At 38.3% G+C, this 16,330-nt stretch overlaps 1 protein-coding gene across 7 annotated transcripts in view; it reads right to left on the bottom strand.

The window, feature by feature from the left end:
- Positions 1 to 3,352: 3,352 nt before the first annotated feature.
- The window catches only part of LOC101163415 (myocardin-related transcription factor A), a 52,643-nt gene continuing 39,665 nt past the window's right edge, over positions 3,353 to 16,330 (bottom strand). For 4 of the 7 annotated variants that reach the window (XM_023957716.2, XM_078950830.1, XM_078950831.1 and 1 more), the window contains exons 13-18: positions 14,744 to 15,586; positions 14,496 to 14,651; positions 6,585 to 6,734; positions 6,421 to 6,504; positions 5,213 to 5,261; positions 3,353 to 5,129 (exon numbers count right to left, since the gene is read on the bottom strand). In XM_023957716.2, the coding sequence (XP_023813484.1) occupies positions 4,606 to 5,129; positions 5,213 to 5,261; positions 6,421 to 6,504; positions 6,585 to 6,734; positions 14,496 to 14,651; positions 14,744 to 15,586 (1,806 nt within the window). In that variant the 3' untranslated portion in view covers positions 3,353 to 4,605. Of the gene's footprint in view, positions 5,130 to 5,212; positions 5,265 to 6,420; positions 6,505 to 6,584; positions 6,735 to 14,495; positions 14,652 to 14,743; positions 15,587 to 16,330 lie in introns of all 7 variants that reach the window. The other 3 variants (XM_023957715.2, XM_023957717.2, XM_023957718.2) reach the window with 1 other exon arrangement.

Here is a 16,330-nt window from a genome sequence, read left to right as displayed (position 1 = left end):
CCACTGAAAGCAGGCTCGGGAGAATCTGTCAAACGCTTCGACGTTCAACACAAGGCCACCTACTTTTCTTGAGGTAACTGATTGGTCAGTTTATAATTTGAATAAGTTGTGTTACAACAAAAATATTATGAATAAAATCTGGATTAGTAAGAAGTAATAAAAGGTAGTAGAAAAAAAATGGTTATTCTGATTCTGACTAACATAATGACTAAGTAATAATAATAGCTCTTTATTTCTTATTAGAAGTCTATGTGATTTTGGCTTTTTAGGAGCAGCTGGTCCTTCCAATTTGGAACGCGAGGGGGAGGTTTTTTTAGTCCAGTTCTTATTTTACTGTCAATGATTTTGAAGCATCCACTTGCAGACAACTAGATCCATGTACGTCTTCATTTTCCTCGTCTGAGCTAGCATCTGGCTCAAAACTGTACAGCTGGATATCGCCAATATTGCTTGCCATTTTTGTTTTTAGCACCAAATTGTTTCCAATAGGAGCTGCCTCCTTTAAGCACCGGTCTGTAGTGACCCCAGTTTACCAATGACAAATGCGTTAATTGGTCATACCATATACAGCTGTACTGGTAGTTTCATCAAATCCTAAAATATTTATCCAGAGTTGTTGCAAAAAATACAGTACCACACCTTACCACAAAATGAAACCATATTTTCCCATCAGCCTTCTGTCTGCAAGACAAATAATGGGCAGATTCCAACAACCACAGGTATTTCGCTTTCCAAATAGTTCTTTGAATAAACACCAGGGTTAGTAATGAAAGATATGCAGTATGTAAAAGAAAACATAGTGTGCAAAACCCAGCTGGGATCTTTTTATGTGGAGTTTGCATGTAGTCCCTGTGCATTCCTGGGTTTTCTACATGCACTCCGGCTTCTTCCCACGGTCCAGGTTATATAGGTTAATTGGTTACTCTGTGTCCCTAGGTGTGCATTTGTGAGTGTGTGCGGGACTGATTTTGTTCCCTGTGACAGACAGGCTACCTATCCGGGTTGTACCTCATCTTTGCCTAACAGTAGCTGGGACAGACTCTGACATTGGCGAGAAAGGGGAAAATAGACATAGAGGAGGTCAGCTGTAATTACAATGAGAAGTTTTGTAGCTCTTTCAGAAGCTCAAACATTGTAAAACTGGATGCTTACCCCTAACCCTGGAAGCAGAAAAGATGGGCTCTCTTGGTTCTTTGTACAAATGTCTCCTCCTTCAAACAGCCACTGCAACCATTTCTGTTTGTTCATATTTTAAAATTATGCTAGTTTCTACCTGCCTTCCAACCTAGAAAGTTCAGAGACAAAACATCACAAACTCACGTCACATATTTGCACATTGCGTCAAAAACACCTGTATTGTAGAGGCATTAAAGGCAAATAAGCAAAATCTGTTGCACTTGTTATTTTTTCCATTTGATGAACCCCAGTTTTTAAATCACGTGTAACTTGCCTTTGCCTGTTGTCAAATTTACACTCGTTTTTTCACAAGCAAACTAGGTGCATAAAGTTAAAATACTTTTCAAAACCTTCACAGAAATCTGCTGTGGGCTTAAAGAACAGTTTTCTATTTCAGCTTTAAGTCTGAATTCTGTTGTACTTTTATCAAGTGTTACAAACAACAATTTTACAATGTCTTCAAAAGTAACATTTCCGGTAACTTATGAAAAGGTGTCATGTACCTGGAAGATTTATGTCAGAAAAATCATCTGGCAAAAGCAGGTCACATTTAAGAAAAAATCTCTGCCTCATGTTAAGAATGCAGTTTTAGGTCTCATGTGTCACAAAATAACCTTCACATCTCAGGAAAATGTGTTCATTGGTTTTAAATAAGATCTATAAAGGCTAGTAAAAAGCACTAGGCCCCAGCAACAAGACAAAAAGTCCTCATGTCCTAGGGAAATATCTACGATGCCCCTGCTCTTCTCACCTCTTAAAAAATTCCTCCTCTGTTTTTTCTTACCAGCTGTGCCCTTCAGGGGCAAAAGCAAATATTCAAGCACATGATTTGGCTTCAGTTTGACATCAAATGACCTTCCTGACCAAATCCTATGCATTTACCCGGACTTCGGACAGGCACATGGAAATACTGGAATGTGCCTTGTGTGGTTGCAGTAAATGACAGCATCTGGTAGCCCCACTCAGCCAACCAGGCTCTACTCTGCTTAAGTTCCAAGATCAGATGAGAAAAAACATTTCTGTCATCATTCTGAAAATCTTTAATTAAGTCTCTTCAAGCAAAAGAAAGCAGTCATGTCTAATGCTGCGTTCACACCGGGCTCAGTAACACACATTCAAAAGACTACTTTAAATGAAAGGTCTATGTAAACGCACATAAATGCACATTTTGGGCAATCCCATTCAAAACTATGAAGTTTATGGGTCGCTGAGAATGCTTTTAAACCCTTGTGCTATCCTATGGGGTCAAGATGACCATTGACGTGTTATTCTTAACATGACACGGGTGGATAAAGGTGGAGCAATTTCATGTAATCCATGGAAACCAGTGAAGATCACAAATCATTGAAGAAAAAAGGTCCAGCGCATTGTCTAGTGGGGTTTAGATGACCCAACTCCCAATGTTAAAGTGCCTAGGATAGCACAAGGGTTGAGTCCGTTTTTGGGCTCTATGTACAAAACCTGTGGCCACTGAATGTGTGTTAAAAAGTGAAACCAGGTTAAACTTTGATCAACCAGGGAGTCAGATTTGGTAGTGAAGTATGGATGGCATTTAGTTTGAACCATGAAAGTCCCAACCCTTTGAAAATGAACCATGGAGGAGAAATTACCAGTTGCTGTTTGTGCCTGGCCGTAATTATATCACACCAAGTCTTTTATATATCAGAAAAGAGCTGGGAAAGAAAAGCCTGGATCAAGATTAACAAGATTTACATTTTCGACATTTCCCACTGACACTCTTCCAACTGTGAAGACATGCCGAGTATTTGTTGCAACAATCTAGTGTGAACATTGAAAGTGTGAACATTGAAAGCTAAATATGAACCCTCGCGGAGCCTGAGATCCTCTGGCACTGGTCTGTTGACCATTCCAACTGCAAAAACTAAAACCTATGGAGAGGCTGCATTTCAGCACTATGGCCCCCGTTTGTGGAACAGTCTGCCGGAGGACCTGAGAGCCGCAGAGAGCATTAATGCTTTAAAGAAAAGGCTTAAGACCTATCTTTTTAACCTGGCTTTTAGCTAATTTTTTACTACTTTTATTTATTTATTTATTCAGATATTTATTTATATGTACTTTTTATTTTTATTTTATTTATTTATTCATCCATTTTATCTTGTTTTATGAACTTGAACCTGATTTTTAACGCATTATTTTAATTAACCTTATTTTAATGTTTTATTGTTTTTATCAATATGTTTACTTGTTTATTCTCATTTTTATTCATTTTTATTTCCGGTGCTTCCTCAGCTGGAACCTCTCCCTCTGGGACAGCTGCTGTTCAGCCACTGCAGCTCTGGATGGGGACCTGCATCACCACTTAGCTGTGGTGGAGCGGTCTCCACCTGTGATGCTGCATTTGGCTGTCTATGCGGCTGTTCACGGAGGGGGAGGTTCCAATTATTAGCGTTTCCAGCATCCTGTTTTTGTGCTCAGCCTATTTCTCATTGTCCTTGCCATCACTTAAGGGGTGGGAGGTGTGAAAGGAGTGGGGGGCTAGGTACGGGGAGGGGGGCCCTATTTATTTATTTATTAATTTTTATTTTATTTTTAATTCGTCAATACTTGTTTTTATATTTGTTGTGTTTTAATGTAAAGCACTTTGTGTTATATTTTTATATGAAAAGTGCTTTATAAATAAAGTTTGATTGATTAAAAGCGTGTTCACGAACCTGCATTTATTCCGTAGAATAAAACAAATCCCGTGACTATTTTAGTGACATCCCTATAAAGGCTCAGAAAAAGCTCAATTAGGTCAAGACAAGGCAAGACTGTGTTGTATCTAAAAAAAATTTCTGTAGGGTTTCAGTTGCTAGACAAAGGTTTTTGTCCCAAAGTATCATTATGATGAGGAAAAGTCCTGTCAATCCACCTTTTTGACATAGGCATGACTCTGACCTATGGGATATACAATAGTAAATAAGGACTGTAGTTCAGGTTAACCCTTCATTGACGAAATTGTCTCCAGCAACACAAAATAACACACGCTCTTTGAACTACTGTTATTCTTTGACTGTTCTAAATTAACTTAACAGATTCTACGGGCGACTCTGATACGTGCTTTTGGGGTTTGGTTAACACCAATTGCATAAACATGTTATTCCTGTAAAGTGTAGCAGAAAGCTACTTTCATCCACATCAGAATCAGTTGAATTACATTAATTACGTAAATAGTTGAAGAGTTACCATAATTCAAAGAATGTCAACACTGAAGCTAAAACTCTGTTGTTAAAGGGTTAAAATCACAAAGGTCCAGCATGTGTGTAAACACGACCTTTGTTCAAGACGCAACAATTGGGATTGGAACTGCCTGATAATAAATTAAGAAACCATGAGTGCAGCAGCATCTATGAAACACAGAGACATCAAATTGCTGGGGTTGTCCTGCGAGTCGCAGTTGTTGGTTGGTGCTCCGTCATCACAGTCCTGCTATAAGCAGGAGTCCCAGTTTAAGTGCAAGTCGGCGCTATCCAGGAAGTCCATAGAAAAGACACTGACGGGTGTTGGCGGACCCAGTGGGGCCAAGGTGGGCGTGTCTTCATCCAAGTCTCCCCTTGTACTGAGATCCAGCCAGCCTTTGTTGTCAAACCCCCATCTTCCTACATCATCAAGGGCATCCATGGGAGAAGGAGGATGGTCCAGAATGCTGGGGGTGCACAACAGCTGGCTGTGTAGGTCATCGATCAATGTGATCAACCCCCCTGGCTCCACCCCCAGCAGAGGCTTTCCAGTTGTGCTTTCCAGGAAGTCCTCCAGCCGTCCATTTGTTGAGAGGTGATGTTTCTCCTCCTGCAGCTCAGGCTGAAGAGAGGCAGCAGGCTTGGAGGGATCAGGGCTGGAAGGGATGGGTTGGGAAATCAATAGGTGAGGTAGGGGGGTAGGAGAGAGGCAGGAGAAGGAAGCTGAATCTAGAGAGTCCAGAGAAGGGTCAGTGGAAGGCCTGAAGGACATTTCTGGAGGAAAAAACAGATTTTACAGCAAAACAACAATTGCAGTACAAAGAGATTATTTTCTTCAGAAAAATGATTGACCATACCTCCTGCCTGCAAAATGATGTCAATGATATTGTCTTCATTCTCTTGTTCCTGCTGACAAAAATTTACATGATAGTAAAATAATGACAGAATTTATTGAAATCAAAGATTTGTTTGTTTAAATCATGTTATCAGACTTTTCAAGTGACCATGTCCAAAGAACAACTGAATGTCTTTTATCTTATAATGTGAATTTGGTAAACACTAGCAGATTTCTCCCTGAAAGACTGATTTTTATCCTTGCAACTAAACACATTTATTCAACTTTATTTTGAAGTTTTTCCTTTTTGAATGATATTTGACACAAGGAAAGGCTTTTACTATTTTGCACAGGTGGTTCGGCAAAGATTTTTACGCTGGATGCCCGTCTTGTCATAAACCTTGTATTTTATCCAGGCTGGGTACCGGCACAGGGAGACCCAGACTTGGGTCCCCTTGTGGCTACATAGATAGGCAGTAGCATGAAGGGGATTGTTAAAGAACCCACACTAGGTGAAGCTCATCGTACCACCTGGGAATCGAACCGTGGTCCCCTTGTGCCAGTCCTGCACTTATAATGAGATCTTGCATAACAAACACAATTTGTGTCAGTAGTGCTTTCATTTAGTGAGGTGTTTGTTTTCCCAAAACACAAATTCGCAGTGACTTCTACGAAATCGTGTAATCTGTTCTACATTCAAGGTAATCAAATCAATATTTGTATTAAATACAGTATATGGTTCTTTATGTATGCAAGCTTCTTCTGCACAGGTTGTTATGGTTTGTTCTCTCAGGCATTCGTTATGCATGGTCCCTCTGTATTTAGAGGTGTATTTTCATTTTTGAATGTCAGCTGGGTGTTCCCAGAGTTTTAAACTTGACTTTGTCTCAGCCAGGTATAGTTTCTGGAATGTTGTCGATTTTGGTGGACCAAACATTGAGGCCGTCCCACTTGTGGCACCCTCCAGAATTCATTGTGTGACATCAGAGATTATCCGTCCTGTTTTGTCAAAGAATCGCAGAAAAAAAGTGTGTGATCCTGGCTAGTGCACTAATGCTACAACTGTTGAATAAGTTTTAAGTTGCATTGAAGATAATGTAATTTCCAATGAATTGAATCAGATAAAGGACTAAAACGTGGACAAGGATTTTCTGATGATTGCTCATCAGCTCTTGGATTTTCATGGCTTCAAACAGGCAAAATGAAGGAGGAGAATGAGGCTGTCCTTACATGGTCATCAAGCAGAGAAGAAGCTGTCTTAACAGAAGCAGGAGACAGCGGACTCAACAAGACATCCAAATCACTGCACAATTCCTAAGGAAAAACAAAAGTTTTACCTTTCCTTTCACTAAAACACCATGAATAAATATTTTCTTTTGAGGGTCACTGCTTACATTTTGAAAGGGTGGTGTGGTGTTGTCTCTGCCCCTCAAAGCGGGGTCCTGATCCATAAAAAAGGGCTGCAGACTGGAAGGAGGTCCCAAACAGTCAGATCCTTCCTGTTGTGGTTGACAGATGAAGGCCTGGGCTGATCCCTTCTGCCCCTTTAATAAGATAAAGACAAAATATATGCTGGATTAGAAACAACAGAAGAAAGTTCTGCTGTTGTTTGTCAAGTTTAAATATGTTTGAGCTTTAATTTCACAACTTGTTCTTGTTTACACACTCAGATGTTAATGTAATTACTGTACACTTTACCCTTCATCAATATATATTGATTGATTGAATTTGACTGCTAAAAAGGGCTTCAAACATGAAGCACATACATTGGCATTTTGTGTAAACTCACACTTGTGAAAGCATAATAATATTTTGTGTTGATACAAAAGAGAAAAAGAGCAATAAATGTCATGGTTTTAGTTTCTTTACTTTTGTTTTCTAGTTGCATTTTGTTTTTTTCATGTCTTGAGTTCACTTCCTGTTTTATTTTGTAGGGTTTCCTGTATTGTGTCGTGTTTTCGAGTTTAACTTTTGGTCCCCATCTGCCCTCATTGTTTCCACCTGTGTCTTGTCAGTCCTGTATGTATTTAAGTCCTGTCATTCCCTTCCTCCTGTGCTGCTCCATAGTTTGATGTAGTTTGCTGTCCCTTAGTTCTTGTGTCATTGTAAGTTGTCAAAAGGGATGGGAAAAGAAGCCCCATGAAGCTTTCACAGAGTTTATGTAATTGTGATGAACCAACCATTCAGGGCTTTGAAACCACACAGAATAGCGGCATCTGGTGGCGGACTGGACAAATATTATCTGCTTCAACTTAGCTCCTTGTAGCACTTCAATGTGGAAATGATAATGAAAACACGTAAAACAAAACGACGTTGTTAATGATAATTTAAAAAAAAGTTAAACACAACGTGTGACGTTTTCTCTGAGAAGTGCTTGACACAACAAAACACACATCACATGAAGAAAAGAAACGCAAGGCAAAAAAGAAAACATTGTAAAATGCAGGATGTGAACCCAGAGCCTCTGGATGCAGACACCATTGACTTTCCCACGTAGATATTTCTATCATAACAAATATTACTCGCCATTATAAATTCATATAACTATTCTGTTTTTAAATAATGTTTGTAGTGTATTATCTTTTTAGGAGAAACCGAGCTGAAACGATCCCAAGCCACAGTAGGTTTTTTACCAGGAGCCATGGTAAAGTGCAATGACCTGACGCTGATTCCAATACAGGGGAAACAATAGAACTGGTCGGGAAACGTTCGGGATTCATTTCCCACTAATAGAGAATTGTGCGCCCAACTGTTCAAACACAAGTCACATCTGAACCCTGGTTCGACCCAACAATGCGCTTCATACGTCATCAACCACGTGGTCTGCGTTAGTTGACACACTCCCTGAAACATTGTGCCGAACCACTCTGTTTCATGAAGGTGAAACTAGCGCCGGAGCGTCCGTGTCAAACGGGCCATCCCTAGTTTTCTAGTTTCGAGTTTGCCTGCATGCTGAAGTGGTAGTTTGTTTAGTTTTGTGTTAGTTATTATCCCTTTTCCTGGAACCTCCTGCCTGATATTGGTAATATAAAATACCAGTATTTTTTACCGTGAAACTCTACAATTTCTCCAGTAACAGTAAATAATGGTGTTTTCTAAAGAAATGTTAGAGTTTGAGGCAACTAATGATAAAAAAGGGAAAATGCATGACATTAAATAAATTATTTTCTCTAACAAGATTCAAAACTGCCTTTGTTATGGCAGTTCTGTATGATCTTCATGACAACTTTGGAAGAAAACAACAAATGCTTAAAAAAATGTCAAATCACTGAAAAATGCTGTGTCACGGTACACAGCAACAACCTGTGAGCTGGAAGGACTGCCATCCACTCAGAAAAATGTTTATTATATGTTGATTTTTGAGAAAAATCTAAAGTGCAGATTTTGGTCAGAGATTTACAATACTTTCACCCTGCAAAGCCCAGCATGTCAAAGAATTGTCAGGAAAATTTTAACTTTTTTGGAATTAAGATCTTTTTTATACATAAAATGATATAATTTTTTATGAGATACAGTATCCATTGATATAAATTAGGGGATTTCATAAGTTTTTGTTTACAACATTGTTGGTTTACGATCCAAAAATGTTGACATTGATGTTCAGAAAAAAAAACGTATTTACCCAATTTATCTCAATCTATTTATTTTTTTAACATGGCATGGCTGTATTATAAAGAACTATTTAAAAAAATATATTCTTTCAATACAACAAATAATCATTTAATAAAATCAATAACAATAGATGAGTTATTCTCACCATAAAATTTAGAAAAGCAATAAAACCTTTGAGTGCTTTTGAGATTTCATGGAAGCAACCATTTTGAAATAAGCAGAAAAAGACCCTCTGCTGCCCCTAGGGGAATGCTGATGAAGTACAGGGCAAAAAAACCTGTACTAAGTTATGTACACTAGGTTTTTAAGGAACTCTTGGATCATGCTAAACAGATAGGAGCTTCAGAAATGTGTCTATCAAATATGATACAACAGACTATATAGGGTTAAAAAGGGGAACACTACGACCTTTGGGATAATAGTGTTTTCTCAAAAAAGCACCAGTGTTTGTAGAACTGGTTCCTTTTTTAGTTGTATCAATCTGTAGCAAAATTAATTTAAAAGTTACTAATTTCTATTGTAAATGAAAGTGAAGGGGAGAGTCAATAAAAGGATCCTCAGGAAAAGTGGGGATTGATTGTACAAAAGTTTCTTAACGTTAATTTATAGCTTATAATATTTTCTTCCTGAAACGTTTCTCATCCGAGTAGCTTAGAAGAGACTGTGAGTCCAGATAACACAACTCAACATCAAGATGATACCTGGATGAATGAGGATCATTCATTAGCACATGGCTAAATGAATCTTTTTACATGTGTGATGAGGGAGGATCGTAACTTTTTCTTAAAACAATAAAGTGTTTAGATAGAATTTTAAGCACATTGCTGTGAGATTTTATATTTCATATACTTTCATAAATAATTTTATCTGTAAATTCCATTTCTGTAGCACCTCTGAAAAATAAATTTTTGAAAAAAATAAGTCTAAAGGAAGAATGTTTGCAGCTCACAGTGTTCCAATAATTTCTGATGTTTCCAAACCAGGTTTTGTCCCAAAGAATGAGTTCTCCCATGGACCTGCATCAGGAGGAAACACTGTAAACCTCTGCGTTGGAGTTTTGGTTCCTCACCACTTTGCTCCATAAATCATAGTAATAGAGAATGCTGTCGGTGTAATTAGCAAAGTAATAATAACCAGCCCTGGGGTTGGTGTCAGTTCCTTATCATGAACAGCTGTCACTGTCTCAAGCAGGACATTTAATTAACTTTCACAGCCGTTGGATGCGCTGCAGCAGATCTCCCATTCTATGTATTAACAGGATGTTCAGTTCTGCACCAGAGGCTGGAAAATAAAAGACTCCAGGCTCCATGCTTTAAAATAGCCTGTAACACTGGGAGCTGCCAATAAAAAAATAAAAATAAATCACTGTTATTTAATGGGTTAATCTTTTTTCCTTTGGTGTTACTAATCTATCCATAAGTTAGCATTCAAACAAATATCAAATGTATATTTATCCATCCATTGTTCCAACCATCTTCAGAAGCTGCTGAATCCCTTTCAGGGTCGCAGGGTTGCTGGAGCCTATCCCAGCTACTGTTGGGCAAAGTTGAAAAACACTAGGAACAGGTCGCCAGTCTGAAGCAGGGCCACGCAATTACATGGACACCTTGGGGCAACTTAGAGACAAAAATCAACTCATGAAGCAAGTTTTTGAACTGTGGGAGGAAACTGGAATGTCCAGAGAAAACCCACACGTGCACAGAAAGAACACGCAAACTCCAAACTGAAAGGACCCTGCCAGGATATGAACCTGAACCTTCTTGCTGTGGGGCGTGAGTGTGCTAACTACTACCCCACCTTGCAACCCCTTTATTTTGATCCAGAATTGTTTATCCTCTCAGAACTAACATAATTTAGATCCAATGGGATTTGTTTTTAGCTAAAGTATATTTGTTTTACAGTATATGTCCGAAATAAAATATTAGTTACCTTGAAATTTAACTTGTCCAGGTTTGTGAACAGACTAAACTACTTTTTCTATAATTTTTAATATAGTAGTTCGGGTGAAATTTTCCAGATTCCTTGTATTTCTTGCAAGATAATCAAATGTTAATTAAATATGTGTACAAACAAACAACTAAACAAGACTTAATGGCAAATCCATTCACATTTTAGTTTCCTAAAGTTCAGCCCACTGTTGTTTTGCCACATCAAGACAATACGACGGGAACAGTATTAAAACATTCCACCACATGTGTTTCAACACGTTGATCTGTGATGATAGCTTGATCCTTTTTTGCTGCCATCACAACTGTGTTGTCCGCTGTGATGCACTTGGTTGTTTTCACGTTACAGTAAAATAAGCCTACCAGGCCTCAATCCAAATGGTATTGTCCAATTTTGAATCAATTATCAATTCATTTTGAAACAAATTTTTAATGGTACTGGTCGATTCGATTCAATTCTGCCTCAGACAGATCGATCTAATTCAGTCCCAGGAATAGAAATCGATTAATGGATATATCGATTGATAGTTACACCCTTACAAATTAACAATTGCTGTTCATCCCCGGCTAAAATTATATGACACCAAGTCTTTCTTATATCGCAGAAGAGCAGTGAAAAAAAAAAAGCCTGGAGAAATATTCGTGAGTTTTGCACCACTTTGACTGTGAGTACATGTGCCCGTATTGGCTAGCAACAGTCCAGTGTGAGTACCGTAGGCCAAATGCATGTTTAAGCGATACTTTTAATTCAGATTTTAATACAAATTTTAAATCATTAAAATTACTGAGGAATGGAGGAGTGGGCCTGCCTGTTCCAACAAGATTTGTATACAAATCCCACTTCTTCTACTTACTTCTTCTCGCCAGACCTTCTCAAAATAAGAGCAATACATGAGTCACAAGATTCTTTTTGATAAGACCACGGATCATTTCAGAATTTGTTAGGTATTATTTTATTCATACCCATAAATGTATGTCATTGTTGAAATCATGAAGTTGTTAGGGTGAAAGAACTAAATATGTAGCCAAATTTTTCACCAAGCTGCTCTTTAAATCAGTCTGTTTTTGAAGGTCAACAGTCCTCATGTGTTTTAACAAACCCTGAGGTTTATCTGTGATGACGGCATACTTGTCACATTGTTGTATTGGGTTCAGAAAAAAAAGGCAAAGAAATCCATGTCGTACAATCTCCTTAAAATGTGTGTATTAAAAATGATACTCATTAGCCTGAAATAAGGATAATTATTGGTAAAAATCTACTTAAAAGTTAAGGTGATTTGTTTTTAAGTTTCCCAAAATGTAACCCTGAGTTTTTTGGTTAACAAATCGTTGGTTTAATTTTCACCTTAATTTACTCACCTGGTTTACCTTATGTTTGATAAATATACTTGCATGTTTTATTTATTACCTTGTTTCTGATTGTTTTAAAGGTTTTTCACCTACTATATACTACTATCTGCTACCAACTACTATAATTTGCATCAGCAATAAACTGGTCAATAAAAAACTTGGAAAGAGTGAAATCCTGGGTCCAGTCCTGTCCCTTTGCTAGCGTGGGAGCACGCAGTTCACAAATAGCGACTCGTCGCATTATCGGGCAGACACTCTGCAGAATTACAGGTTACTCCCCTAGGGCGGGTCAGTCAATTAACTCACCTGCTCAGCGTCAGTTGTACAATTGTTCATTCTCTCTTACCTTCAGCGTTCATTTTTTGCCCCTCCCTCCTCCCCGGCTTCCACCTGTGGGCTCCGTTACGGGGTTTTGTTACCCGAAAGTGTAAGGAAAAAAGAATTCTCAAGGAATTGAACGGAGCCTTATGCCAAAACGAAGTTGTGAATCAAATTGTGAATGCCAACCTAAAGATGTTGTGAAATAAATATTCTTCTGCAAGAGTTGTCTCACTGAAATTCACTTGACAGAGTGCCAAGGAAATATTGCCCACACCATTACACCACCACCACTACCACCAGCCTAAACCATTGATACAAGTCAGGATGGACCCATACTTTCATGTTGTTGACACCAAATTCTAACCCTATCCGAATGTTGCAGCAGAAATGGAGACTCATCAGACCTGGCAATGCTCTTCCAATTTTGGTGAGTCTGTGTGCATTGTACCAACGAGGCATGCCTACAAAACCCATAGAACTGCCACTCACTGGATATTTTCTCTTTTTTGGACCATTCTCTGTTAACCCTAGAGGTGGTTGTGGGTGAAAATTCCAGTAAATCAGCAGTTTCTGAAATATTCAGACCAGCCAGTCTGGGACCAACAACCTTGCCATGTTCAAACTCACTTCAATCACCTTTCTTCCCCATTCTGATGCTTGGTTTCAACTGCAGCACATTGTCTTCACCAGAGGTCCCCTAATCCAGGCCTTCGGGGCTGGTGTCCTGCTGGTTTTCCAGAAAACCTGCCTTATTTGCTGCAGATTACCTTGATCATGTGTGTCTAGCCAATAAGGAGATTCAATGGCAGGTTGGTTGGAAAACATGTAGGCCCTCGAGGCCTGGATTTGGGGACCCCTGGTCTATATGTCTACATGTCACCATGTCTACATGCCTAAATGCATTCAGTTGCTGCCATGTGATTGAAATTTGTGTTATTGAGCATTCAGACAGGTCGGCCTCATTAACTGAGTGTGATGTGTGTGATTGTCATGTCAGCATTTGAATGTTTTACTTTCATTCTTGCTGATGTATTTTCCCATGTGTGGCAAAAGGGTAGCTTGCATTAGTTGCAATGATACTATAGATACAGATGGTCAATACTGGGACAATTAGCATCCCAGTATATAAAAGCCAATTTTCATTGAATTGAAAAGATATTTATTTATTTATGTATTTTTAATAAAAAAAATGAAAGGATATTTATTTAGGGTGTTGGGATTAATTTTACAAAGATTGAATTTATGTCATAATTTGTGTTTGCTGATACGATTCACTTTCAATTTGGGTTCATTTTGAACTATCCAAATCATTGACCTAGAATCAATCCAGTTCATCTTTAGGCAAAAATTCAACCAGAGTGACTTAGAGATAAACAGTGAATCTGGAGGTTTTTTTTAATTCCTTGTGTTTCTTGCAAGATAATCCAGAGTTAATTATATATGAGCACAAACAAATAAGTGTGTGAATGGATTTGCCAGTAATTCTTGCTTAAGTAAAACCTACTTAAAAAAATGGATGCAACATTTTTACACTCAAAATAATTAGTTTTTACTGAAATAATTAGTGAAGTATTTTTTTTTTATAAATGAGTAAAATCAAGTAAAAATATGACGATCATTCGAATAAACTTAGTATATTAGTGCTAAAATGTGGGTGCATGCAAATGTCTTTTTTTGTAAAATGAAGTGCCTTCTTAAGTCAAAAGTAAAAAAAAATATTGAGTAGATAAAATGAAAAAGCCAAGTGAATTTGAGTCATTATCTTGGCAATGGTGATCGGCAAAAAAAGTTTCCTTTTACATTGACATCCATCTTTTTAAAAGTTTTTCTGACTTTACTGAAAACTATCCTCATGCCACTCAAGCCTGACTTTGCCTGAGTGGTGTATCCCCTTTAGTGAGGTGAGCTGGAGTTTTCTCTGGCTTCATCAGTAGATAACAATTTATAATCTCTGGTCGTTGTTTGGGACTATGTGCAATTCATTTTTACATTTATTCCATTTAAATTAGTTTTGTGTCTGTCAAGCCTGACATCATTTTGAAAGGAACCCTAAAATGAAAAAAAACATTCACATACCTGCAATGTGATGTTATTGGATGTTCTCCTGTCAGCAGCATTGTTTCTGCTTTGGTCTGTGTTTATGTTTGGTGAAATTAGAAAATGTTTCCCGGTGTCGTCAATAACCACATCAGGGGTGGAGTTGCTCTGCAGGCCCACGTTTTTTGGACACTTCTGATCAAAAACAACAAAAAGATGACAAAAATGCTTTTAAATAATGAGTCATTGATGATGTGCAGGTTGCAGTTTCCTGTGTACTGTAATACCTGCTTCAGATGCATTTGAATTTGCTGCAGTTGTCTGGTTTGTTTCTCCTTAGACTGTCTCTGAAACAGAGACCTCTGCTGCTTTGGCTTGTCTTGTTGCTTCGGCTGCCTGGGCTCCGGATGTTCTGAGTGTTGGCAATGCTGCTTCTGCTGGTCTCTTTGTCTTTTTTGCTGTTTTTGAGGATTTTTCTGCTTCTGTTGGGTCCCTTGAATGCACCTTTGAATTGCCTGCTGCTGAGCTAACCGTAGAGGAGGCTGCTGAAGACAAACATGATCTTGCTTTTTCTGCAGAATTTTCTGGCCAGGCTGTAGTGACAGATGCACCCAGTCTTTTATCTTTTCAGTTGTAGGAGGCAGAGATGAAAGATGGCAGGGAGGTCCCACAGATGCTCCACCTATATCCACCTCAACAGCTTCCTGCTTGATGGTTATCCTGGTGGAATCCAGTTCAGGTGAAACAGATGAAATTTGAAGAGAGCCACAAGAGATATCAGGAGGTTCTTCTTTAACTTTTAGGAAAACCCTCTGCTCTGGGGCTCCTCTGCTTTCATGCTCCAGCTGCCTCCTCAGCACCTCCACCAGCCTCTGCTTCTGCTTCAGCATCCTGGTGAGCTCTGCAATCTGCTTGTCTTTCTCCCGCAGCATTCTGTCTTTGTCTGCTGTCACCAAAGGAGCTGCGGCCGTATTCGCAGGGGACGAAGCCAAGCAGTGTTTCTGCAGAGACACAGACTTTAAGGAAAGGTGAGTAGGTGTTCTGGTGCAACAAGGGGGATCTTTTTTAATGTTGGCAGGATGTCGAGCCACCAAAGAGGGCTGAAGGTTGAACTCAGTGGGAGAGCAACTCTGAGGAGACAGAAAAAAAAAACATTTTTAATACGACATTTTTAATGGCTAATAATTCATTTTCTCCTCTTCTTGTTTTTTTCTTATACCAAGATCAAATATTTTTCTCTACTTTACAACTCTGAGTCACATTGTCTTAGATTTTCACAGCATTTTAATAATTAATATTGCTAAATAGTTGCATTTATATTAAACTAACTGGGCTTTTGTAATTCAGTTATGCTCTCAGCCTCAAGAACTTAAAAATGCAAACCTCATCAAAATTCAGTTTTCTTTAAAAATATATTGTGGTTGAAAGCAGATGAGGATTTATTAGACAAAAAATGTATTCAGGAATAGAAAGACAATAATACTACCAGAATAGGTTAAAAATTAAACATCGAAATAACAAATAAAGTTAGAAAACAAATGGGAACTTAGGGTGAAACTATGCAAGTATTGTGAAACAGAAAAAAGTCAAGAACATACATAACCTACATTTGAAAAGTAAATCGGTATTTACTAGGAATGCCACAATTCTCAGTTTCAAACCAAACCATGTGCTTTACACCATTGATCCGAATTGTGGGCAAAGTAAATCGTTGCATCCCTACTGCATTAGTGTGCATAAATGTCAAACACATGTGTTGGGCTAAATTTAAAAAATTTAATTTTGTTTTATTACATGAAACCAGGTTCACTATAAGATACTTGACAGGGTTTTCTTCATTGTTACTTGCTTATTAGCAAATTGGAAAAAAGGAT

This window comes from Oryzias latipes, chromosome 8 (genome assembly GCF_053564925.1).
Source record: "Oryzias latipes strain Hd-rR chromosome 8, Olatipes_Hd-rR_3.1".
NCBI classification, from domain to species: Eukaryota; Metazoa; Chordata; class Actinopteri; order Beloniformes; family Adrianichthyidae; genus Oryzias; species Oryzias latipes.
This window is presented reverse-complemented; position numbering and strand designations above follow the sequence as displayed.